Raw genomic sequence first — 26,770 nt, forward strand, 5'->3', positions numbered from 1 at the left:
CGATAAATCTGTACAGTACTGTAAATTCACTTTATGATTTGCTTAACATTTTATTTGCTCTAGCTTTATTGTAAGACTACAGTCCACGATACATGCAACACGAACTATGTTAGCTGTTTGTGTTACTGGTAAGACTTCCAGTCAGCAGTAGGCTATTAGCAGTTACGCTTTGCGGGAGTCAGAGTCATAAGTAGATTTCACCTGCATGGGGTGGGGTGTCGCCCCCCACCCCCAACCACCCCAGCATTGTTCAAGGGCCAGCTGTAGACAGTAGCAGCCCATCTGATCTCACACAGTCAGGACTAACAGTTAACCAGTTAATTAGAAAATGTCAAGTTAAAGTGGGGAATCGTGGAAAAAGGACACATTTTATTTCAAGTTAGCACAGGCGGACACACATTCATTCACCATTCTGTTGATGCGGGGCCATCCTCAGCCCCTTCTTTGGAACCCTCCACAACTATCTGGCAAACACCCCACCAGTATTCATCATATTCAGTTTCCAGTTTGCATTTATGTAAAAAGAAAGCAAGAACCTAAAACTGTTAGAATTCCTTCAAGAGTTTTTCAGGATTTCCCCCCATTCTTATAAATTCCCTTGCCTACACCAAATTCTATTAATTTTTGGGGGGGACTTGCCTTTTCGGGTCTTCTCAAAACATTAACAGACACACTACAATGCGCTTGCACTCAGGTTTCCTTAGTCCTCATAAAAATCACAGCCACAAGTGCAAAGGGTAGAAACAGACACAGGCACCAGCACTCGGGAGTGCCTGTGGCCGGAATAAAAGCCTGGCACTGCAGGAGAGGAACCAGAAGCATTTCTCATGTAAAGAGAAAAACAGCGTTATTTTCTTGGCAAGTACGTTAACTGGAAGTTGGTCAGTCAAGCATTTTTCTCGAATGTGTTAGAAATGCTTTTCGTGCGCAAGAAATACCTTCTGCAATATATTCCACCTTAGGTGTGGTCTGGTGTTCCTGCAGAAATGACCTGCACCAGGAGACAGCGGTTTGACATGCTGGCCGAGCTGGAACACGACGTCAGTGTGAGTGCCAGCAACAGCGCTGCTCCCCGCTGAGCCTGAGGCCAGAGGAGGGGGCGGGGGTTGGTTTTAGCTGTGTGTCCATTTTTCTCTCTCATTTTATTATGCTTATTGGAAGAGAGCATGGACTCTTTGGGTTTCCAAGTCTGCTTTGTCTTTTTTTTCCTCCAATTTGCTGGTTCCCAACAACTAGCTATGGTCCCATCAGATTTCCAAGACATCGAATATTTGGACACCCTCAAACTATTTGGGGCAACACAGTGTGCCTCCTCGGCTTTCGTGTTTTCTGACACAGAAGGTGGAAGGGGCTGTCTGTTCTAGCATGACGCCCTCCGACAGGCGAAGACACGGACCTGATGTTGGGGTGGCCCAGGGAAGTGCACCCGAGCCGGGGCAGGACTGAAGCTAGTGCTTTGTCACTTGTCCCATCCCCTCCAGTCCCCCTGGGTCCCGCTGCTGCATCTCCCACTAGAGCTGACAATACTGCCTTTGCTCGGAGGTGGTGAATTGATGCCTGATTTTCATGGTCGACAGTTGAGCTGAGGTTGAGAAATATTTACGTAGTACGTAACTCCGGGTGGGCCTGGAAACATAACCCTGAGAGACCCCGGCTTCTCCCAAATCCCTCAGGTAACCATGGGCCAGCTGTGCTTCAGACCGTTTGGCACCGTGTACGATGTGTAATACATGGAGGTATCTTTCTGAAACTGTCAATTTTAGGCTATTTTGAGACAGCAAATCGGGCACCCGGGTGGCTCAGTCGGCTAACCATCTGACTCTTGGTGTCGGGCTCAGGTCGTGATCTTGTGAATCACGGGATCGAGCCCAGAGCTGGGCTCCACACTCAGTGGGGAGTCTGCTTGAAAATTGTCTCCCTCTGCCACTCCTCCCACTCACTCTCGCATGTGCTCTCTCTCAAAATAAATCATAAATCTTAAAAAAAAAAAAAAGCATTCCATTTACCCTACCAGTATTTCATTTTATTCACTAGCATATGAAGAATTTAATTTTTAAATAATTCAGTAAGCAATGGTGAAGGCCATCTGCATGAGCCACGTCAGCACACCGTACAGCGGAGCAGAACCTTGCTCGGCCAGCCAGGGGAACAGCTCTTGACCGTAACCCTAAGCGGACTACTCTGTTTTCTTCCTTAGGTAGATACAATTAGTTTAAATGCTGCGAGTACACTGTTGGTTTCAGGCACCAAAGAAGGCACGGTGAATATTTGGGACCTCACCACGGCCACCATGTTGCACCAGATCCCGTGTCACTCGGGGACCGTGTGTGATGCTGCGTTTAGCCCAGGTAGTATTATCCTTTGTAATACAGATGATAACTGGGGGAATCGGAATGATTTTAAATAAGAAGAACGTAAAGAGAAAAACAGTGCTGATAAAAGTGTTGCCTGGATGTGAGGCTGCTTCCCGGCCCCGTAGCGTATACTCGGGCCATCGGCACCTACAGGAAGGCTGTAGCGGAAACGGTTCTTAGTTCGTCAGCTGCCCAGAGAAACGAATGTATAAGATGCAAATGCACTCACACCCAAGGGTCAGCAGCCCGGGGTCTTAGAAGCATTTCAAGGAGAGGAGAATCATCTGGCAAGTACAGGTAGCTCAAGGAGAAGGAAAGTGAACATTATGCCAGAGGTGAAATGTCAGAATCCTTTACAACACGCTTCTGAAGCCGTGTCTCCTCGTGTTGCAGACAGTCGCCACGTCCTCAGCACAGGGGAAGACGGCTGTCTAAACGTCATAGATGTGCAGACAGGAATGCTCATCTCCTCTATGACTTCAGACGAGCCCCAGAGGTAATATGTTTTTTGAGCTACTAGTGTGTGAAAACATTTACAGACAAGTTCGTGATCATGTCATTTGGGTTTGCTCTGGCCAGGGTAAGAGCGAGCCCCTCCGTCATGACGATGATCTCTGCACCTTTCTTGCAGATGCTTTATCTGGGATGGAAATTCTGTTTTATCTGGAAGTCAGTCTGGTGAACTGCTTGTTTGGGACCTCCTCGGAGGAAAAATCAGTGAGAGAATCCAGGGCCACACAGGTGAGCAGTTATGCGGTTGACTGGACCTTTCTTCCTAAAATGCTGAACTCAGACCTACTTTTCCCATCAGGAAACATACTCTTCCCAGGCAGAAAACACACTGTTCCTCCCCGTGCCGTAGCTGTTCCTCTCCAGCACCTTGGTTGGCCAGGCCAGCTGCATCTCTTGGGTCCTTGGGGACTGAGATTTAGGTTAACAGACATTTGACTCCAAAAAGGAAGTTTGTACAACACAAAAATAATAATGTGAACAATCTTCCTCCTGCCACTGACTCCCGCACCCCCACCCCCGGTCTCCTCCTCGAAGGACGGGTTCCAGTTTGTATCCTGGGAGGTGTGCCCTCATTATTGAGAGGGCACATTGTAGGCATATTGATTATTCTGTTCTTTTGGGTTTTTTCCACTCTTTGCTTACACTTGCATGGTTGCCTCTTGACCTTCTGGAAGATTTATGGTTTTTAATTCTTCTAGTATCTCTGGTTATAAGCATCTATTTACCTTTCACTGTGACCAGTAACCACCACCTTCACTCCTTTCCCTCTATCACCCAGTTATGTGGTTATTTCTTAACATTTATATTAAGTGATCTGTTTAGGTCATTCTTAACTTACTGGCTTTAAACATTTGACTCCTTCCAGTAGAAATGGAATGAGCAAATTTACACCGGTTCCCTACCTTCTCTCACCCATCCTGACTACGGCTAGGAATATCTATTTGCAACCCATTATTTTAGCTTTACATTTAAGTGTCTCCTTATTCCCCATAAGCTCCTGTGCTAAGCAGTTATTTTTAATTTATACACCAATTACAAGATGAGAAGACAACATAGTACTTAGAGTATATCTTCGGGGCCCCCGGTCAACTTACTACCTAACCACAAGGTCTCTTTCTTTTAGGTGCTGTGACATGTATATGGATGAACGAACAGTGTAGCAGCATCATCACAGGAGGGGAAGACAGACAGATTATGTTCTGGAAATTGCAGTATTAAGTGCCTTTTCCTCTCTTGAATGTTAAGTCGAACTCTATTTATTTTTAAACCAAACTTTCAAATGAACTGGTGAATGTGCAATGATAGTAATTAGAAGTTTTACCACATGAGACATTTGTGGTTTTAAACTTCCTAAATCATGGCGACTTCACTGAAGGCCACTAGTTGCCATCCTCCCAAGGCAAGGATATGGCAGTGTTAGGGAGAAAACATTACATGTGTGAGGCCAATAACCATCCCAGGATGCTGATGGGCAGAAGGCAGGTTTGGGTGGCTAAGTAGCCGGGAGATACTAAATAAACTGAGATGAGAAAACTTTCAGAAAACACAATTTTGAATTTTCCAAGAAAACTTGCAGTATTCTCTCCTACTTCTGAGTCGCTCTGTCTTCCTGACCCATAGAATTGCTGCCCATTGGGGTTTTGGATACCTGTGTTTTTCATGAATGGTTACTTTGTATAACCTACTGACCTCAGATTCTAAGAACCTGGGGAAAGATCAGCAATTCTTGTAACAGTATATTTACTGTGTATAGAACGGTTTATTTCATTATAGCTATTAAATGCTCACCTTTTCTACATTAAAAATATTTTTCTGTAATGAAAGCTGTTTTCATTTTCTTATTTAAATATTTTATTGCCAAGACTAGTACCTTTTAAGAACTGCAAGTATTGATCCTTGAAAACTGTACTGAGTGATGTGTCACTCACTTACATTTCTGGAACTATACACAGACCCAAATCCAGTTAACAAGGCAGGTAAACCAGGAAGCATTGTTCAGCTCGCTTTTCTAAATTTCAACAAGGGTAAGCTCTAAAACAACTCTACTGACTTCCCTTTCTACTATGACAATGTTTTTAAAGACTATAGAAGTTTTATTTTGTAGGCTGTATGACATGGAAAACTTGAGTCAGGGTACCAGTTTTCAAAGTTGGTTTTAAGTATGATTAAACATGACTTGGTGTCAGTTGTTGCAGGGAGCAGCACCGGCGGCCTCCGTGAGTTCTGCTGCACAGCCTGAAGTGTGCAGGCCGCAGTGTACTGGTCGCAGGTAGAAACACTCTTCATGACACTCCCACCCTCTCAGCACAGAGGGCTTTCCTCAGGGATTCTGGGTGTCAGCTGCTCTGGGAGACCACTTCCACGGGCCCAAGGTGGGAACTTCACATGCCTGTTTTCTAAGTCCTGTGCAAGTTTGGTGAAAGTTTCCAAGTGACACAATAACAGACTAAAAGTCAACTTTATTTATATGTATTTAATTAAAATGGAATAGACATAAACCAAAAAGAAAAAAATCAGGATAAAGTGTCATTGCCATTTTGTTTGTAGGGAGGGGTCAGGAAATGGAACAGATTACCTGGGAAACATCCTAAGACGATCTCAAAGAGGGTAGGTTACAGAATTTAAGAGTAAATGACAAAATTAGGTATTATTCCACTTAACCTACAAGTGAATAAAGGAAGTCAAAATAGTTATCCTATTTGGTACAAGAATTTTTACATTTAATACATAGTGATTCATTTCTCAGAAACTAAAATACCGGTAACTTTTAGAAGAAAGAAATTTCCATTACACAATGACTAGAAAAATCTCAAATGCAACTAAGCAGCTATGCTGTATAGCTCAGTATGTATCATTACATTGTTCTGGGCTAGTGTACATTTCAGTTTAACATAGAACTGCATTTTGGGTTTTAGAAAGGCAGCAATAGTTCTATTTTGGCTTTTATTCTAGATGCTTAACACAGTTAAGGCGACAGTTCAAGCATATTAAGTGAAGGTAGTTACAATTTAATGATGACCAACACAATCTCTTACAACCTACATACACTGTATAATGCTTACATGGAATGAAACCAGTGTACTTGGTGTTTTACACGCGCGCGCACACGCACACCCACAGAACTAAAAAAGCATCAAAAGCAGTCATTCTACATGTACTATGGCAACACATTAAAAACGCAATTATACCATAGAACTAAAGTAATATGAACAGCTCTACTTGATATGTAAGATAAAGGTGATTGGTTCTAACACAGAGCCAAGACTGTATCAGTCACTCTAATCGTAATGGCTTATAAAAGCATCAGGTTTCCAGTAGAGAAACTACTCTAGGAAAATCAGTAAATCTGTCCAAAGTTTCACATCTGTAAAACCAGGATAAGGCTACAACAATCTTGAAGTGTGAACAAGATATCCAATCTAAACAGTGAGATTCCCAGCCATAATGTAAGATAGAAAGGTCTTCATCATGCCGCATATGCGCTCTGGCTCCTGGAAAGCTTCATGTGCATAATATAAAGTTAAGTTGCCCAAGAAGTAAACTGGAGAAGTTCGGTGAAGTTTCCATTGTGCCATGACTTTTAAACCTCAGGAATGGTGTGATCCATCAGGCTCTTCATAATGCTTGGTGCCATCCTACAAGAGAGTCAGTCACTTTATGAAAGTGAGGTTTGGGTTTCTTTTTTCAGAAAGGCTATGCTAATCCAGGAAAACTCCCATTCAAACTTAGCACTCGTGAGCATCAAGTGGGATTGTGGAAAGAGGGAAAGTCTCTTTAATGAGTTCAGATCTAGGAGTCTCAGGGAATCTAGTTGTTTGCCATCTAGTATGAATGACTCCTGAACCTTGGCTAGAAAAGTTAGATAAGACACAAATAAGTCTTTGTATATTAAAGCTCATGACGAAAAACAAGGAAAATGACAACACTGTTATGAACTGGGAGGGGGGAACATAGCACTGGTTTAAGAGAACTTGAAAACAATGAGTCCTGACTATAACACTTCCCTTTTTTTTTTTTTCTACCAAGGAACTGAAAAATTTTATTAAGGTATTATGTTTTATTTCCACAGGCAAGACAGATTCTGAAAGAAGGACCTAGGTTGGCTTGGCAAAAGCAGCTCTGCTAGAAGCCAGGATTTTAAAAGTTCTAGGGGAGGTAGCAACACTTGCTGCCTCTCTCTCCTTTCCCCTTACTCAGCTGCCTAATCCTCATTTCTGAGGACCATCGTAGCACCACACTCCACACCCCTACAAGCCTCTACCTGTCTCCTAGATGCTCTCAGCACAAAAACCATTACTCCTAACATCTCATAGGCAGGAATTCTCCATCATGAGCTACCACAGTAGATTTCTATTGAGCAGAGAAGCTGTAGGCAGAGTGCAACCACAATCCATTTTACTGAAAGCTGAGATGAAAGCCTGCCCACTTGTGCTCATCTTACCTCTTTTCTACTAGAAAATGTCAAAACTTCTGAAGTGTGTGGTGAACTTTATGCAGTACTTGGGAATTTGTTAGGGATCATCCTTACCTACCAATTTCTATGATTTTTCTAGATATAAATATCGTGGCATGCCTAAGGTAAAAGAACCAAAGACTTGGGACTTAATATAAGCACTGTACTTTCTTGTAACTCACAGGACCAGAAGCATCAAATTGAAGTACCGTCTACTTACCGTTTAATAATATGTTCAAAGATAAAAGCAGGCATGATTGTAATAGTAACTACAGTCTCAGATGTTGACAGTATGTCTGCAATTTGAGAGTCCTGTTGAAAATACGTAATGAAAATTAATACTAAGGCTTTATTTCATAAATATGAAACTATGTTATTCTTGGTAAAAATATGTATGTCCTCTTTTATGTTTTGCTAAGATCTCTAAAATCTGACTCTTTATAATTTTTTCCAGTTTCCCTTACCAAGTTTAATTCTATAGTATCACAATTGTATAGATGGTAACAAAATTACTAAGTAAGCTGAGTAAATATTTTAGCTAAAAAATCATCTTTTCATTACTTAAGAGGAAATAATTTTCCTTACATACACTATCCTATCCCCCCAGTTAATAGTGCATCCTTAACCAAGTTTATGAAATGAATAGATCTTAATGAAAATATTTACACCTTAAAATAGCCACACATAGGAATCTGTAGAGGGAAAAAAAGGTACTAATATAAAACAGAAACTATTACTCATTTCCTACTATTCCTAGGTTGAAAAAGCTCAGCAATCATCCTTTCAGAAGGTCATCAAAATCTCAATGCCCACATCTCCACAGAATTCTAGTTCAAGGGACTGCTGAGATCAAAGAGTCAAGCCCTCTGCTCTAGGAATGTTAATTCCAAATGACCCAGGCAATTTCCTTTGGCCTGAGAGCACAGCCCAAGCCCCACGTGCCACATCACCCATCTCCCCCCACGGAGTTTCTATTTATTTTGGAGGTCAACATGAAAACACAACCTCAACAGACAAATGGAAAAAGACATCTGCTAAAATAAAACTGCAGGAGTAAGACAAAAATTCTGTTCCTTACCTTCAGCCCAATGACATTCTGCCCATTGACTTCACAGATGTTATGTTCTGTGAGAAGACCATTTCTGGCTGCAGAACTATCTTTCACTATGGATGTTATCTTTCCATTTTTAAAGATAAAGCCAACATGTCCGGTACTATCCTTATGCATGGTAACTGTCCGTTCAAAGGGCCTATAAACATAATGAATGAAATTAAAAATTTCATTCTTCCTATTGGTCCAACTTATTCTTTGAAATCTTGCTTACTAAATACCTACCATGTGTGAGAAACTGTAAACAAGGTTAGATAAAACCTAAGTTTAAATGAGAAGAATAAAAATCCAAAAGCTAACTGTTAACAATGTGAGATAGGTCCACCCTAAACACTTGTTAGTAAAAGGCAAGAAAATAAACAGAGGCCCTTACTTCATGTGCTGTTTAGGCTATTAACTGACTGCTAAATAAAATATTCTATCTTGAGAACTAGAACATCATTACCACCTCAAAAGGCCAGATTTGGTTTCATGAACTCCTCCTATACCACTTCAGAGTTCTGCAGGGCCCCTGGCACTTATCCATCCTATGCTGGATATCTAAGCAAACTAGAAAGCATGGCCAGAGATGCCATACTGCTTACTTTTCCAACATTCATTTTCTATGATCTATAGAAACAGGAAAGTAACTTCTTAGAAGATGAATTTGATAAACTTTGAAATAAGATGCATACAAAACCAGAATGCTTTATTAAAAAGAAAACTATGTAAGAAGAATCTGCAATACAACTGCCAATTGCCAGAGTATAAGGCTAATCAATAACATGAAATCTTCTGAAACACAATATAATACCCACAGAATCTTCAGAAGCCCCAGAAAATGGAAAACTAGTCTTGAATTTCCATCTGAACTGTCTAGTCAACTTACCTGTCACGAACAGTCATAGTAATCTTCTCTCCAAAAGCCTGTTTGAGCACCTTGTGAGCTTTATCAGAGCTCCAGCCTGCACAGTTTTCCCCATTGATCTGGAGTACTTGGTCCCCAAATCTCAGACCAACCAACGAGGCTGGAGAATTTGCCTGGACCAGTTGAACAAATATACCCTAGGAAATGATAAAATAACAGTCATTTACCACTGTTACGATATGGTTTAAAAACGCTGGAAAATTAGGAATCAACTGTTCATGTTAGAAATCTGCCCAAGTTAAAAAAAAAAACAAAAACTACATAAATAAAACTGAAAATTTATCAAGGCAGTAGCCCCAAGAAATAAGGCAAAAATGGGAGATCTCACTAGTAATTTCTACCTCCAATCATGACCCACCACCACCCACCTGACCAACTTCAATCATCCTTTGTCTTGGAATAAAAAGTCTAAAGAAAATAAAGTAGGGGGGACACCTGGGTGGCTCAGTGGTTGAGTGTCTGCCTTTGGCCCAGGGCATGATTCTCGAGTCCCAGGATCTAGCCCCACATTAGGCTCCCTGCATGGAGTCTGCTTCTCCCTCTGCCTGTGTCTCTGCCTCTCTCTGTGTCTCTGATGAATGAATAAATAAAATCTTTAAAAAAAAAGAAGAGAAGAGAAGAGAAGAGAAGAGAAGAGAAGAGAAGAGAAGAGAAGAGAAGAGAAGAGAAGAGAAGAGAAGAGAAGAGAAGAGAAGAGAAGAGAAGAGAGAAGAGAAGAGAAGAGGGAAAAGAAAAAGTAAGGTTTCCATAATATATCTAAGCTTCTATGAGTTTGGTAGAATACAAAATAGGTACTGGCAACAGGGTCTTTGTTTAGGGAAAAGGAAGTCAACTGTTAGAAATTTTATGATTTCATTTACAGTCTAAAAAAATGATAGTTTAGTGTAAGGTCATAGCTCTCCTTGCAGCTGAAGGACTCCTTAACCCATTTGCTAAATTAAAAATAAATAAGATTAGAGTTTATTTAATAGCCTAAAAAGGTGAGTACATTCAATACTACTCCAATTTTTTTTTTTTTAAGATTTATTTTTATTTATTTATGATAGACACAGAGAGAGAGAGAGAGAGAGAGAGAGGCAGAGACACAGGCAGAGGGAGAAGCAGGCTCCATGCCAGGAGCCCGATGCGGGACTCAATCCCGGACTCCAGGATCACGCCCTGGGCCAAAGGCAGGCGCGAAACCGCTGAGCCACTCAGGGATCCACTCCAATTCTTTCATACAAGGAATCCCCTATGAAATACAGAAAACTCAAGTTTAGTCGACAAAGAACTAAACCTACATGATATTTATACTTCTATAAACTCCCAATCTTAGATATTGAAAAAAATATAAGTATAGAAGAGTAAAGTTGGTAAAAAATGAAAGCATCTACAAAGTTGGACCTTTTCTAAATTTTTTTTTTAATTTTTATTTATTTATGATAGTCACAGAGAGAGAGAGAGAGAGAGGCAGGGACACAGGCAGAGGGAGAAGCAGGCTCCATGCACCGGGAGCCTGACGTGGGATTCGATCCCGGGTCTCCAGGATAGCGCCCTGGGCCAAAGGCAGGCGCCAAACCGCTGCGCCACCCAGGGATCCCAAAGTTGGACCTTTTCTATCCTCCTAGGCTGGGTCAGATACAACTTCTGTGTCTTACAGTTTGCTTTAGAGCAGTACTGAAAATTAGGCAGGACCCTGTAAAATGCTCAGAGCAATGAGTACTGGCCAAATGGAGAAATCTACTGCAGGGATATCTGCAATGGAGATAGGGGCCTGTGAAGAGTGTCCTGTCTTTTAGGACAGAGGAAGAAGCAGAGAAGAAATCCTGACAGAAGGGGCAGCATATGGGACGCCTGGGTGGCTCAGTGGTTGAGCATCTGCTTTTGGCTCAGGTTGTGACCCCAGTTCTGGGATTGAGTACTGCATTGGGCTCCCTGCAAGGAGCCTGCTTATCCCTCTATGTCTGCCCCTCTCTCTGTGTCTCTCAGGAATAAACAAACTCTTAAAAAAGGGGGGGGGGAGGGCAACATATACTATTTACTGAAAACAAAGGGAGAGCAGTAACATTAGGGCTTCCTGAAGAAGCATGCTGATGTGTCCTAAGTTATGCATGTGCAGAGCCATAGATGACCTCAGCTCTCTGGGCAGGCAGGCAAGGTCGGTCGGGCCTGCCTGCCAAGATGAGCCTCAGTCATTTACCAGTGTGACACTCATTATCACTTCCTGTGTGAAAAGGTTGGACACACTGAGCTAACAAGACTTAAGACTAATAAGGAATCTAAGACATAATGCCTGAAACCACAAATCGGGGTAAAGACTCAGCATATCCGTAACAATCCTAAATGCCTCCTCAGAGAGTAACCCTGGGAAATTACAAAGGTAAAGGAATGGCTGCCCTAATTAGAAAATCACTTTTGCTCAAAAAAATGACCTATTAAATTCAAAATGAAGGATGGAAATAACAAACGTGCAAACCCACTTCACAAGTTAAATGATCATTATTTAATTTAAAAATACATACTATAAAGGCTACCAATTCTCACTGGTCTTTTTGTTTTAATTTTATTTATTCATGAGAGACACAGAGAGAGAGGCAGAGACATAGGTAGAGGGAGAAGCGGGCTCTCTGTGGGGAGCCCAATGCAGGACTTGATGCCAGGACTCTAGGATCATGCCCTGAGCCAAAGGCAGATAGATGCTCAACCACTGAGCCACCCAGGCGCCCCTCTCATTCTCAGTTTCTTAAACATCACATAGAATGCCCTTTTTGAATGCCATTTTATTTATACAACCAAGTTATAATATATGAAGACCAGTGAACTTTATTACAGAAAGATCAAAAACAAAATTCATTTAAAGTAATAAATTACCAACTCTGACTCTTCAAAATAAGGCATCTCCAAGTGAAAAAAATTAACAATTTTAAAATGATCTTGATTATAAATCAAATATTACAATTAATTAAAACATTTCCACTGTAAATTCTTCTAATATTGATCACTTAGTATCTCATAAGCTATTGGACAAACTGAAATAGAATTAAAAATACTTACATTATCTATTGATTTAAGCCTGAGTCCAATTTTTCCATCTTGATCCTTACACAAAATGACTTCACGAATCCCTTGCTTAATTTCTGCTCTACGAATTCCAACATCGTTACCAGTTACAGGAGCTACCATATAGTTCATACTGGAAGGTCTTGCTACCAACTGCTGATAAAAACACAATGTGTCAATACGTAGAAACATTCTCCATGAAAAAAAAACCTAAAATGATAATTGACTTGAATATACTCAGTTGTGGTTTCCCAAAAAGGGATATGTATTCTGTTTCCTTCAAATAAAGTTTGTTTTATGCAAAAATCACCCTAGTTTTTATTTACTAATTTTTTTTTTAAGATTTTATTTGAGAGAGACTGAATAGACTAAAAAGATAGTGAGGGAAGAGCTAATCAAAGTCGTCTTAGTTGGAATCTGTCAAAAAAAAAAAAAACCCTCTGACCTACTTAATAACTGTAATGCTTGGAGCAGTAATAATAGGGAAAGAGGAAACTCAACTACATAATCCCCATGGATGGCAAATTTTTTGTTCAGAATTCATGGTAATTATGATAGCATATTCTAAAGCTGACAGTCTAACAGGAGTAATGTACACAATTAGGCTAGAAAGCAGAACACGTAATGCCAGAAAATATTAGTTGCGAGATTACAAAGATTTAAAAGAAATGACTACAGCTATAAAAAACAAAGGAAAATCAGGAAATGTGATACAAACAGGAAAACTTAAGCAAATGAATTATTTAGTTTAGCTGGCATATAGAAAAAGGGTTGAGAGCTTTGGAATGGGTTTTACTTTTGGAAAAATCTTTATTTTTTCCAGCAAGTATTTTAAAGTACTTGACTTACTAGGTGTTCTTACTTATTATGACCATGTTATCTCTGTCCCTTTACCCTGTTGTAAGCAAGCAACCATTTCTGGCAAGGACTGTAATAACTTAGATCATCTTCCTGATTCTCCCCCCACAGAGTAAGCACAGAAATCTAGAATAGAGAGAAAGAGAAAAGAAAAAGAAAAAGAGAAAAGAAAAGAAACCAAATGATGACACCACTCCCACAACTATGATCCCAATCCCTTACCATGGTTTACAAGACCACAGAGCACCTGGTCCTCCCTACCCCTCCAATGCCATCTGTTGCCATGTCCTGCCTTGCTTTCCTCTGCTCACCACACAACTCTTGTCTCTCAAGTCCACCTGGTTCATTTCTGCCTGAAAGCCTTCAGGTTCTGTCTATATAGAATGTTCTCCCACCTGATACTCACATGCCTTACTCCCTCATTTCAGTTCTCTGCTCATGTGTCAACTCCTCAGAGAGAACATATATGCTCACTATATGGAAATGGAGCCCTAACACTATTCACTTAACTCTCCTTCCATTTGTTTCATGTTATACGCACCAGTTTATCAGTCTACAATGTGAGTTCCAGTACTGTGTGTGGCAGGGAGGGGGGCACTGCTGTGGTTTACTACTGCATCTACCACACCTGGCAGAGTGCCTGGAACATGTGGGTTCTTAAGCTACTGGCTCCTATCTCCACCCATTTAAGGTGCCAGTGGGAGACAACACACTGAAAGGGGTTCTACCTTATAGGATACAACATATGCTTTGAATGAGCAACCAAATGCATGATGCAGTTTCTTCCAAGGCCCAAATAAAAGTCTGTAAACCAAGGTGTGGCCTGGGAATGGTTCCTTTCATTTTTATACCTAACCATATACAAAACTTTTGCGTCCTGTCCCCACATCTTGAGCTCTACAGTGTGAAGGTCTTATTTATGAGGGAGGAATGCCTCCACTGGGGAATACAATATTTCCCCCTGAATAAGAAGGGTCATCACCTAACTGTTGTTTGGGATTTATATGCCACTCACACAAAGGCAAGAAGAGATTACTGAACTGGCTAGTGTGATTAGTTCTAGTTACCAAGAAGAAATTAGGTTGCTGCTAGATAATGGATTCTGGACTACGTGTGGAATCCAGGAGGTTCTTTGAGATGCCTTTTAGGTCTGCCATGTACAACAGTAAAATTAATAGAAAAACAGACTTCTGCTTGCAGTCATATGGAGCCCGGCTTACTCTCCTGCTATAAATAACTAAAAATTTTGGAAAAATAGGAAGCAACAATTTTTAAACACTGGGCAGTAAGCAGTGTAGGGCAGTAAACCCTGACAGAAAGGAAACACATGAAGTGAGCCCTTTCATCGCCTGGCTTTCTACCCAGACCACTATCTGGACTGGAACGCAGAAGTACAAATCTCAAGCAGAGCAATGTGTTCCTGTAAGTCGAGGAGACAAAAATCAGGAAGAGTGAAGCAGCTAGTAAAACAGCCAGAACTTTCAGGGCTGATTCCCAAAGAGGAAGGAGCTACACAGAGAAAAAAAATCTCCAGAGATCTATTGCTTTGAACCCTCTGCTAAATGTTAATCTCCGTATCTGTGAGGTAAAGCTCCAGATGTCATGCAGGGAGCTGAAAGCTGAGCCTTCCTGCATTATCATACAGGGTTGGGAGACATCCAAGATCCTACCAGCAAAAGTGGTGTGCTCACTGATTACCCAAGGCCTTCAGCAAAGAACCAGAGGGGACACACAGCTGCAGTAATGAGGCTATGATAACCCTACAATAAAGGCTGCTTCATACCTACCCTAACAATATGTAAGATCAAGCCTCAGAAGGACCAAACTGATGCACATGTAGTTACATTGCTTGCCAGAACAAGTGCTGACACTCTTTAAAGAAATACAACATAATTCAGCACCTAAAAATGTAAAAAAATTCACAATGTCCTGTTCTGATAAAAAAAAAATAAAATAATAAAATAAAAAACAGGTGCCATGTGAACAAGCAGGAAAATGTAATCTATAATCAGGAGAGAAATCAGTTAATAGAAATTCGGAAATAACATCATAAAATTAGCAGACTGGATTTTAAAATAGCTACTATAAATTTGTTCAGTACACTCAAGGACTTAAAACCACATGGAACATATCTAGTGAAGAAAAATACACACATGAAAAATTCACTAGATGGAAACAGTTAATAGAAACTGCCAGCAGTAAAATAAAACAAAAATGAAAAGAAAAAACAAGATACTTAAAGGGGGGCTGACACTTCAAAAATGGTTTAGGTCACCCCAGTATATACTAAGAAAAGACCAGCTCAAGGGCAATGGTGTAAAGAATGTGTAGCAGACAAAGGAAGTCATAATACTAACTACAGCCTCGTGATCAAATCACCAATATTTTGGATCCCAGTAGCTATGACTACCTTCTTTGATTATACCCATAAATTATATATATATATATGACACATACATATATATGACAACTTTTTGTTTCCCGCCTACCTCCTTTACCTTTATACACGACTTCTTTATAACAGTGAACTTTATACTTCTGTCTTTAGGTCAAAAATACTCAGCTGGAAATGTGACTACTAAGGGCTAATTAATACTGTACAGTAACTGATATCACAGGCCACTGCCCAGAGATGGTTATGATAACTGGCATTGTCCCATTTTGGGGTTAAGGGTAGGAGGTACTTCATTATATCAGAGATAGTAACTTGCTTGGTTTTGTACCCCCTGCATTAAAAATTACTTTTGTACTTCTAAAAGGTTGTAAAGCAAACAAACAAGAATACCAGAGAAACCACGCATGGGTAGCAAAGCTTAAAATGCTTACCACTCACGGAGTCCCCCATAACAGAAGAAAGTAGGCTGAACCCCAATTTTACCAAGAATTGCATCTTTTAAAGGGCAACCCTGCAGTTATTGCTGTCATTTGAAGTTAAAAAGTATGTGGATATATGTAGTCAAAGGAGTAGGTAGTGCTGGGTATTAAGCTACTATTTGTCAGCTCCAAACCCATGCTTCTAGACTCTACTTGGTGAGGGTAGAGCTTGAACTGTGCAAAATACATATTCCTGATTTCTGGTAAGTATCCACCACAGGAGGCTGGAAGAAGACAAGTGCTTTGTTTCTTTCTGTTACCAGCTTCTATCCAACTGCATGAGCTGTGCCCTTAACCCCTAGTGGCAGCAGTTGATTCCATTCTCCAGCTTCTACTGCCACTTTCAGCACCTGTCTCACTTGCAACCCCTCAGAGGTATCAGTATTGACAGCAGTGGTCCCCTCCCACAAGCTTCTACGTTCTGAAAACTCAAAACTCAAAACCCTTCCCTGTGTCACCCCAGTCCTAGAAGGAGCAGCAACTTTCTGCAATTACATCTTTCTTCAATGTCTGGTTATTCAATTCTTTAACCTTTCTAATTTCTTAAATCATTTCTGTTGACATACCTACTGTCTACCAAATGGGCCTTGAATAATATAAATAAGTTTTCAATAAACAGTTAATAAATAAATGCCAGGTACTATGTTAAGCACTGGGGTTATGGCAACAAGACAGATATGGATCCTGTCTTAATGACTTAACTACAATTATAGTAAGTACTATAAAGTGCTATGGCCTTATAGCAAGGACCTTAGTAAGAAGCTACAAAAAACATTTAAAAGCCTGGAGTTGGGAGGTCTTATAGAAAGCTTTAAACTTCAGAATGTTGAATGTTAAAAGATTATGACCAAAAAAAGATATGACAGACTTGTACTTCAGAAAGACGAATCTAGCAGCAGGTTAGCACTGTTTGATATAAGAAGTTACCAGAGAAAATTTAAGCGATGACTGCAATAATCTATGTTAGAAGTACAGAAACCCTGAAGCAGTTATTATAGGGCTGGAATGGAAAAAGTGAATACAAGAAACCTGAGGAGGACAGAATCACCAAGTCTTAATAACTGACTAAATGCAGAAGACTAAGGAGAATAAACTACTCAAAAGCATCTGGATCTGTAACTCCTAATAAAGTAGAAAAGTGGTAAAAGGTTAAGAGAGAGTAAATCATTTAAGAAGTGATACCCAGAAGGCAATCTAAAATTGAAGAGAGGCCAATGCTAAAGTTATAAATTTGTGAGTTGCCCATGAAGAGGAGAGCTTTTATCTCTAAAATATTATATACAATTCAAAATTAAGTACAGTATACATACCCCCTGAACTGATGCTCCAGGGGCCAAGGCCATATTTGCACGGATTTCTTCATCATTTAAACTCAGGCCCATGTACTGGGACAGCTCCGGATATAGTTTAGGATAGAGATCTAAAATGAATAAATGAATAAAGAAAAAAAAATCAGAATATTTAAAATGAAAACTGTTGTTATTATGGGCTTCTATTTGTGTTAAGAAATTACATGTATTTTATAAAATCTAGAATGAATCTATATTAGTAACTTGGAAAATCATCTCCTTATGTCTATAATGACAATTAGAAATGAGAAATATAGAAAAGGTTTAAATAGTCAAGATAAAAATAATTTTTCTAAATAAATCATCTTCCTACTTTCTTAAAATAAATCTATTTGGTTAGGAATTTCATAAGCATACCACTGATTCTCCACTGCTGAACAACTGACTATAATGTTTATTGTCAACCAGCTACTTTACAACTCAATTAATAAACACTGATTGCTATTAAATGATTCTTCTGAATAAAAAAAGCAAAGCTTATAAGTGTATTTAGTGTCTTATTTAAAAAAAACATTAAACACATTCTAATGAAATCTTAGAAATATATTCAAATATTAACAGTAAATAACTTAGTAGCAAAATTAGTATTTCCAAAAGTGTTTTTATATAATCTGTGACTTAAAATGAACTGTCTAAAAGAATGTTATAAATAGTTATGACTGGCTACAAAAACCTATTTAATACTTTTATTTTAAATCATATTATTTAGGGGTTCTGTCCTAAGTCTCTATAAACTTAGAAGGAAAAGGAACCAAAGAAAAGTATATGGAGACCTAGCAGAAATCCCAGAATTTGGGAAGCTCCCCCAAAAGGAGTTGGCTGGAAATTTCAAAACCCACCCTCATTCCACACAGACGGAGGACAGTTTAGCAAGTTCAAGAGCAGCAGTTTGGGCACAGTGCACATATAGGTTTTCTTCATAAATGAATCAGTCATTAGTTAGGGACTTATGAGAGTTGAGATTTAACTTAATTCACTTAATTCTGACTAAGCTATAAAATCTATCCTTCATGTTCATAGTTCACTTTCTTGGTTAAAGATTATTTTTTGAAGTAAACATTCTTTTACTATTACAAGAACTTTAGCCACATTTTTTATGCTGTAGATTAAAAAAAAAAAATCTTGGATTCCCTATTTCAGTAAGAGAAGGCTTAAACATATTTCAGTTCAAGAAGAATACACCCAAAGTATAAACCTACTTCCATCTTGAGAGATGGGAGCAGAAGCTTCAGACAAAATTGCTGGGTTGGCAGGATTTGCAGAAAAGGCAGTTTGAGCCTGAAAAAGAAAAGAAAATTCTAACAATGCTATATATACACTTGCTTAAAAGTCTTATATAATTTATAAGTTAAATTCAGTATTTCCAAAAAGAAACTAAAACATTGAAGTCTTATTATTCAATAAAGTTTAATTTGGGGGCACCTGGGTGGCTCAGTCAGTTGAGTATCCGACTTCTGATTTCAACTCAGGTCATGATCTCAAGGTTGTGAGATCAAGGTCCATGTGTGCTCCATGCTCAGGGTGGAGTCTACTGGAGGTTTTTTCTCTCCCTCTCCCTCTGCTCCTCCCTACCCCCACTGCTCATGCTCACTCTTTCTCTAAAATAGTTTAATTTTAAACACTTCAACAAGTTTTTCAAAAGAAATCTGCAGGGACACCTGGGTGGCTCAGCAGTTGAGTATCGGCCTTTAGCTCAGGGTGTGATCCTGGAGTCCAGGGATAGAGTCTCGGATAGGGCTCCCTGTGAGGAGCCTGCTTCTCCCTCTGCCTGTGTTGTGTGTCTGCCTCTCTGTGTCTCTCATGAATAAATAAGCAAAATCTTAAAAAAAAAAAAAAAAAAAAAAAAGGAAATCTGCAAATCTAAAATACATTTCATATTCCAAATATTTTAACACTGTGATATAAAATTTGACTAAGTACCATATAACCAATATTTCATAGTGCTGCAAATTACAAAGTAGCATTTTCAAAATGCATTACAAAATGTATGGCTGCATATTTTAAATTTTCATTATTTTTTTTTTACCAACTACTCTAATAATACTTGCCTAAGGAAAAAGCTCAACCATATTCATACAAGTCACATATCAGAAAAACACCTAAAAATTTAAATACTAAGTTGTTAGTATTTTGCCATTTTGACATATCCCACTGATATAATCTTCATCTTCATTTTAGCAACTATAAGAAAGGAATACACTATACTAAATACAAAAAAATTACAAAGTATGCAAATGCATACTTTATCACTGACATTAAAGAACACTAAAATAATTAATTTGTAACTTAAACAAACTTGTTAAAATCATTTTGCAGCATATATATTTATCAAAATGCTACTCATGCTCAAGTATGCCAGGAACTCCTCTCAGGCTGCCCTTCACAGCCCATGTCACATTAAGTATTCCAAGATGAAATCGTTTTTCCTATATAGATAGATCTGACTTTCTAAAATAGCCATATATCATTTAGAGACAAGATTGCTAAAGCTGTATGGCCAATCTTTAATATCACTTTTTACTTAATTGGAAAAAAAATGTGAATTATACTATTATGTTTATAGCCCTGAAATTAATGCCAAGAGTAGTCCCAAAATGCTTGGAGTGATTGATGCTTAATTTAAATAAGTATAGCCTATAAAAGCATTAAATGCTACTTCACTCATTTGGGTTGTAAATGTTCTGACACTGTTATTGCGTCATACTTTAGTATTTATCGTTTTACAATCTGTCACATTCTAAACTGAAATAAAATGCAATAAAAATCTCTATAATTTTAAATAATAGTCCAAAGACTCAATGTATATTGAATTTTCAAAGTTCTATCACCAGCTATCAGCTAAAAGTGAGCTAGGAGCCAGTGGATTACTTCTTGGATAATCTTTAAGGAAAAAAAAACACTGTTCACTCAAAGAAAATGAACTATCAAGCCATGAAAAGGCATAGAGGAAATTTAAATCACCTTTTCTTAAAAAAGATTTTATTTATTTATTCATGAGAAACACAGAGAGAGGCAGAGACACAGGCAGAGGGAGAAGCAGGCTCCATGCAGGGAGCCTGATGTGGGACTTGATCCTGGGTCTCCAGGATCACACCCTAGGCTGAAGGCAGGTGTAAACTGCTGAGCCACCTAGGGATCCCCTAAATGCACATTATTTAAGTGAAAGAAACCAATCTGAAAAGCCTGAACACCGTATAATTCCAACTCTATGACATTTTGGAAAAGGCAAACTACAGAGACAGTAAAAAGATCAGCAGTTGCCAGAGATGAGTGGGGAGGGAGGGAAGAATAGACAAGAATTTTTAGAGCAGTAGTCTACAGTATGGACCTCTATACGATACTAGACTCTATACAATACTACAATGGTAGCGATATGACATTACACATTTGTCAAAACACCACCAAATATATAACAGCAAGCCTGAACCCTAATGTAAACTATGGACTTTGAGTGGTAAAAATATGTCAATGTATGTTAATCAATTGTGAAAAATGAACCACTCAGGTGAGAATATTAATAGTAGGGGAAGATATGCTAAGTGTGTGTGTTGGGGGGAGGCACAACTAAGATGGAAAGTCTTTTTATCTTCCATTCAATTTTGCTGTGAACCTAAAACTGCTTTAAAAATAGAATGTATTGAGGCGCCCAGACGGTGCACTTGGTTAAGCGCCTGTTTCATCTCAGGTCATGTGACATCAGGATCGTGAGATCAAGCCCCAAGAACTCAATGTGGAGTCTGTTTAAGATTCTCTCTCCCTCCATGTCTCCCTCTCCCTCTGCCTCTCCCCTGCTCAGTCTCCTAAAATAAAAAATAGTAATAAAATGTATTCATTTAAAAAAATTGTTCCTTTTTCCATTGGTTATTTTCTATTCTTTTACTCGTTGCTTACTCGTTGCTTTTGTTCTTATCCAAGGAATACTGAAGTGAGAATATATATAGAAAGCTTACAGTTATATATGTATTATGTAATCTATAGTCAAAACAAAACCAGAAGAAAGATGGTACAACAAGGGCATAAGGACTTTATGCCATTAAATGTGGTAAATTATTTCAGACTTACGTGAAATCTCAAACAATTTTTAAAGAAAAGGAATGGGGTCTCCCAAGGAGCACACGGTTACCACCAAGGCCTGCGTGTGGAGTTAATAGTGTTGACTTCTGCTCACTGTCTTAGAAGACTGAGTCTCTGTTACAACACTGTTTCTAAAAGCTTATTTTATATAGGTGTAACCACCACAGGTTTATGTGAAGGATTCACAATAGAGAGAGATTCAGGGATTTTATGATGCTAAAAGCAACAGCTTTTGTAAAGTAGTTTATAAAATATAGGAGCTGCCAATTCACTGCTGCAATTTAGCTTTGCTGTCGTGTACAAGGTCAGAAGATTAGAAAATAAATGCTACCTGTGCAGGGACACCTCAAGAACAAAAATAAACCTAAAATGAAACAACAACAAGAAAAACCAGCCCAAGAGTATAGTGCTGAGGAAGAATATTTTCAAACACCAAAAGAATAAAAACTGATGTTTCTCCCTCCTTATTCATGGTTACATCTCCAAGCAGCTAAAACTTCCTGCTCAGAACATCTATATAACTTGCTTCTCCTTAAAGAGGTCAGTATGTTGTGTTTGTAGCTCTCTTTATTTTCCAAACATATGTCAAAATCAACTCTCCTGGGGCACCTGAGTGGCTCAGTGGTTGAGCGTCTGCCTTTGGTTGTGGTCAAATCCTGGGGTCCTGGGATTGAGTCCCGTATCAAACAGGGAGCCGGCTTCTCCCTCTGCCTATGTCTTTGCCTCTCTCTGCATTTCTCATGAATGAATAAAAATCTTAAAAAAAAAATCAACTTTCTCTTTTAAGTTTTAAAAACCAAAAATTTCTGTCAAAGTCAACTATGATTAGAATTCAATTTTATAAAAACCAATAAAGAGGGGATCCCTGGGTGGCGCAGCGGTTTGGCGCCTGCCTTTGGCCCAGGGCGCGATCCTGGAGACCAGGGATCGAATCCCACATCGGGCTCCCCGTGCATGGAGCCTGCTTCTCCCCTCTGCCTATGTCTCTGCCTCTCTCTCTATCTCTCTCTCTGTGACTATCATAAATAAAATAAAATAAAATAAATTAAAAAAATATATATAAAAAAAACCAATAAAGAACAAAAACAGATTAGTCATTCTTTTAGATTTGTCTGCAGATCCTTATCACTCACTGCTCTGATGTCATATTAATGTCTTGTTATTCTTGAAGGCTACGTATTTCAGATAAAAGCTTTTTAAAAACAAAGTATTCTTGTTAGGATGAACTTTGCAGAAATAAAAATGCCATAAGAAAAATACTGACAAAATACTGAAGAAAGAATAGAGCATTTAAGATGACAAATCTCTAAAAATTGAAGCTTCAAAGCCTTTAGCAGCTGAACAGATTTCAGGTTTTACAAACCACATTTTAATGTTCTCAGTGGATTTATGATGGAAAATATGTGTTGATGAACATGTTTACCCAATCACTGCTACAAGGTAACAATTCCAACCATACAACTGCCCCTATTATTGCTGGGGGTTTATACCTTAAAAAGGCCAATTTAGCCTAAAAGACACTTTTATACTTGATGTTGCTTAAGTCTAGATTGCTCACAAGTTTAGGGGCGCCTGCATGTCTCAGTCCATTAATTGACTGCCTTTGGCTCAGGTCCTGATCCCAGGATCCTGGGATCCCATATCAGCCTCCCTGCTCAGCGGGGAGCCTACTTCTCCCTCTCCTCCCTCCTTGAGCTCTCTATCACTATCTCGTTCTCTCTCTCTCTAATAAATAAAATCCTTAAAAAAAATAAAGACTTCTCACAAATTTATAATTGATTTTCATTTAGAGTAAACTGGCCAAGGCCTCAAGTAAAAGGATCCTCAAAATAAGAAGCTTTGAAGTACTACAAATTATCCCCAGCTAAAAAGAATAAAAACTTACAAAACAGCAAGACTTGACCCCTATTTCAAACTTTCTTAAGCAGAAGCATCTATCTTGAAAGCTAATACTTCCTTGAAGAACTACAAAAAGTTTTTGACTTCATAAAATTAGAAATACTATAATCTCTAACACTCAGACATTTAGAGGATATTCACATGAAATGTCTGCCACTTAAAGGAAATCACTTTCATTGTGCTTTATATTACTTCTAATAGCATTCACCATTTTTATAATTTTTAATTTCTCAGTAAAGGCAAAGAATTATTTTTAAAGATAGGTCCTATCTGAAGATCCAAAGAACTACATACTAATTTTAAATAAAATTATGAGCATCTAAAAAGTTGAAGTGTATTTTACCAACATAAATATATGGTATTTAATTTAAACTTGAGTCTTAAAATCAAGCTATCTTGAGTTTAAGTCCAGTTTTAAAGTAATAATATCCCATATCTATTAATTCATAGTGAAATGAAAAAGAATTGGTAGCTTTTCTGTAACTTTTCAGTCTGCAATTAATAACTTTTTAGTCTGCAATTAATAAACTGAAAAGTTTAATGTAAAAATGAATACATCCACTATTTAAGTTTTTTGCTTCACTTCACCTATAAGTAGAATGTGTGACAATGTATATATTAAAGAAAAGCACATAAACAACTTAGACATACCTGAAGAACTTTGTCTACCTTCAGGTCTTCAAGAGATGGGTAGAGAGACATTTTTGCAGATTTTTCTAAAGAAAAAACAAACAAATTTCTGTAACTTTCAAATTTCATTGAAATTTAAATAGTATACATAAACCAGCAATATATATAAACATATGTAAATTTTTAACACAATAAGAAACATTTAAATTGTAGAACACATGGAAAAATATGAACATCTAGCCTACACTAAAAACTGATTACTGGTTACTAAACTACTTCATCCTCCGTTACTACTATCAAACTATATCCACTGCAGATTTTAAATTTCCCTTCAAGTAAAAGTCCCTTCATTTCAAAAGTTTAAAAAAATCAAAGAGAATGGTTATCTGACTTACCCTAGCTTACACAAGTGCTTGCAAATGAAAAAAGACTATATCCAAACAAAAACCTAGAAGAGGTCCTATACAATTATCTATGAAATCTCTATCACTGGGGGGGGGGGGGGGGGAGAGGGAATATATATATATACGTATATATGTATGCACACATCTATTATTATATATGTACTTAGAAAAAATAACTTTTAACAGCAATCGTTAGGAATAGTTTTAATTTTAGGAGACAAATGATACAGATATTAAGGGACTGAGGAATAAGAGAAATTTTTACATTTTAAACATTTCTATACTGCTCAATGTTTTTTAGCAACCATAAATTGCTTTTTGTAAAAATTTACAACAAAGTTCTCAAAGTATTACAAGGCTATGTACTTGAAAATTTTGTTTAGTCATAACTATGAGATCTGGTACTTCCTTTAAACCCAACAAAATAGAATTTATCTCTAATTGGCATAGGGTATGTCAGAGGTTCTTGAGCTGGCTATCAATGTATTACCTCCCACCTCCCAAATCCACACATTACTGGGGGCTCTGCAAATGGAGCCAGTCCCCTTAAATACTGCTTTGTGGCCAGCTAGCATGAGGTTGCGCTTCGTCAGTGCAAGGAGCTGGAGATACACTGGAGGAGAAAAGGTTTTTCCTTAAAGGTTCTGGGATACCACTCCAGGTAGGCTGCTGCAGTACCTGCTTCTCTAGCATCTTGCTCCTGGCAGAAAACAGCTTTTTAAGCACTCAACTCCTGCCGTGCACAGAACCAACACTGACCCCCACATCTGTTGAGCAGTTTACTAGCATGGTGCCACCTGCAAGGCATCTCCCCATAAGTAGCTTTCCCTAACACTCCTCTCATGTGCACCAAGTTCCAAGGTGCAGCACCCTTCCTGTAGCTGACCTCCACCAGCACTCCAAAGGGAGACTTTCCAGTAAACTAGTTTTGAAAACCAACTTCACCATCCACTGACCAACAGCTGCACTCTCCAACAAGGCCTGGCTTTCAGGCACAGAAGAGGGCAGTCTCTTCCTGGGGTACTCTAACTCAGCCCAGGGGTTAGTAGATACTTATTAAATCTGTCCTATATTCATTAAAGTTCTCTTTACTTTTTACCAACCAATTCCGGTTCATGTTCAGGTTAATAATTCTGTACATTGAACTTTCACTGTTCAAGTTACTATAGTTTCTGTCTCTTAGCTGGATGCTGAATAACACCACTTTTTAAGAAATCTATGTACTTTGGGGGCACCTGGGTGGCACAGTCAGTTAAGCAGCCAACTCTTGGTTTTGGCCCAGGTCATGACTCAGGGTCATGAGATCGAGCCCTACATCCAGTTCCACATTCAGTGCAGAGCCTGCTTGAGATTCTCTTTCCTTCTCCCTCTGCTCCTCCCACTCGTGCACTCCAAAATAAATAAATCTTTTAAAAAATGTATATACTTCACTTCACATACCATAAAACTCACAGTTTTAGAGTATACAATTCTTCAGTTTTAATATATCTACAGTTGTGCACTCATCCCTACCATCTGGTATTAGAACATTTCCATCACTGCCCCCCTCCAAAAAAAAAAAAAAAAAACTCTATGCCTATCCATTCTCCCCTCCCTCCAAGTCCAGGCAACTAAAAATTTTTCTGCTTCTTGATTTGCCTATTCTGAACATTTAATCTGGAATTACAGTATATGTGGACTTTTGTGTCTCTTTTTCACCTAGTATAATGCTTTCAAAATTCATCCATGCTATAGTGCATACCAATACTTCACCCCTTTTTATGACGGAATAACATCCGACTATACGGACTTGCTAAATTTTGGGTACCCACTGATCAGTCAGTAACATTTTGGATTTTTACAGCCTTTGACTATCATGAATAATGCTACTAATGACGCTAATGAACATTTACAACCAGTGTTTGTGTAGACATATATATATTTAATTCTCTTGGTTTATAACTAAGAGTAGAGTTGCTGGGTCACATGGTAACTATTTTACTTTTTGAAAAAATGCCAACTGGTTTCCAAAGTGACTGTACCATTTTACATTCCCATCAGCAACATATAAGGGAGAGTTCTAATTTCTCTGTATCTTTGCCATACTTGCTATTGTCTTTTTTATTACAGCCATCCTAGTAGATGTGAAATAGCATCCCACTGTAGTTTTGATTTGTACTTCTCTAATAATCAATGATGTTCAGCATTATTTCATTTGCTTATTGTCCATTTGTATATCTTTGGAAAAATATCAATTCAAATCCTTTGTCTGCTCTTCCCTCCTTCCCTTCTTTCTTTCTTGCCTAATTTTCCTGGGCTAGAACCT

At 38.6% G+C, this 26,770-nt stretch overlaps 2 protein-coding genes across 9 annotated transcripts in view; one reads left to right on the plus strand and one right to left on the minus strand.

The window, feature by feature from the left end:
• The window catches only part of NSMAF (neutral sphingomyelinase activation associated factor), a 57,116-nt gene extending 52,426 nt beyond the window's left edge, over positions 1-4,690 (plus strand). For 4 of the 5 annotated variants that reach the window (XM_077876864.1, XM_077876865.1, XM_077876868.1 and 1 more), the window contains 5 exons: positions 963-1,046; positions 2,198-2,348; positions 2,748-2,850; positions 2,986-3,095; positions 3,991-4,690. In XM_077876864.1, coding sequence (XP_077732990.1) covers positions 963-1,046; positions 2,198-2,348; positions 2,748-2,850; positions 2,986-3,095; positions 3,991-4,085 — 543 coding nt within the window. In that variant the 3' untranslated portion in view covers positions 4,086-4,690. Of the gene's footprint in view, positions 1-962; positions 1,047-2,197; positions 2,349-2,747; positions 2,851-2,985; positions 3,096-3,990 lie in introns of those variants that run through there. The other variant, XR_013367393.1, reaches the window with a different exon arrangement.
• Positions 4,691-5,320: 630 nt separating this feature from the next.
• SDCBP (syndecan binding protein) overlaps positions 5,321-26,770 on the minus strand; it is a 38,615-nt gene continuing 17,165 nt past the window's right edge. For 3 of the 4 annotated variants that reach the window (XM_077876869.1, XM_077876871.1, XM_077876870.1), the window contains 8 exons: positions 24,083-24,147; positions 18,658-18,736; positions 17,420-17,529; positions 12,372-12,533; positions 9,300-9,475; positions 8,399-8,570; positions 7,541-7,632; positions 5,321-6,502 (listed from right to left, as the gene is read on the minus strand). In XM_077876869.1, the coding sequence (XP_077732995.1) occupies positions 6,448-6,502; positions 7,541-7,632; positions 8,399-8,570; positions 9,300-9,475; positions 12,372-12,533; positions 17,420-17,529; positions 18,658-18,736; positions 24,083-24,133 (897 nt within the window). In that variant the 5' untranslated portion in view covers positions 24,134-24,147 and the 3' untranslated portion in view covers positions 5,321-6,447. The remainder of the gene's footprint in view (positions 6,503-7,540; positions 7,633-8,398; positions 8,571-9,299; positions 9,476-12,371; positions 12,534-17,419; positions 17,530-18,657; positions 18,737-24,082; positions 24,148-26,770) is intronic. The other variant, XM_077876872.1, reaches the window with a different exon arrangement.

The sequence above is a fragment of the Canis aureus genome, chromosome 28 (assembly GCF_053574225.1).
Source record: "Canis aureus isolate CA01 chromosome 28, VMU_Caureus_v.1.0, whole genome shotgun sequence".
Lineage (NCBI taxonomy): Eukaryota > Metazoa > Chordata > Mammalia > Carnivora > Canidae > Canis > Canis aureus.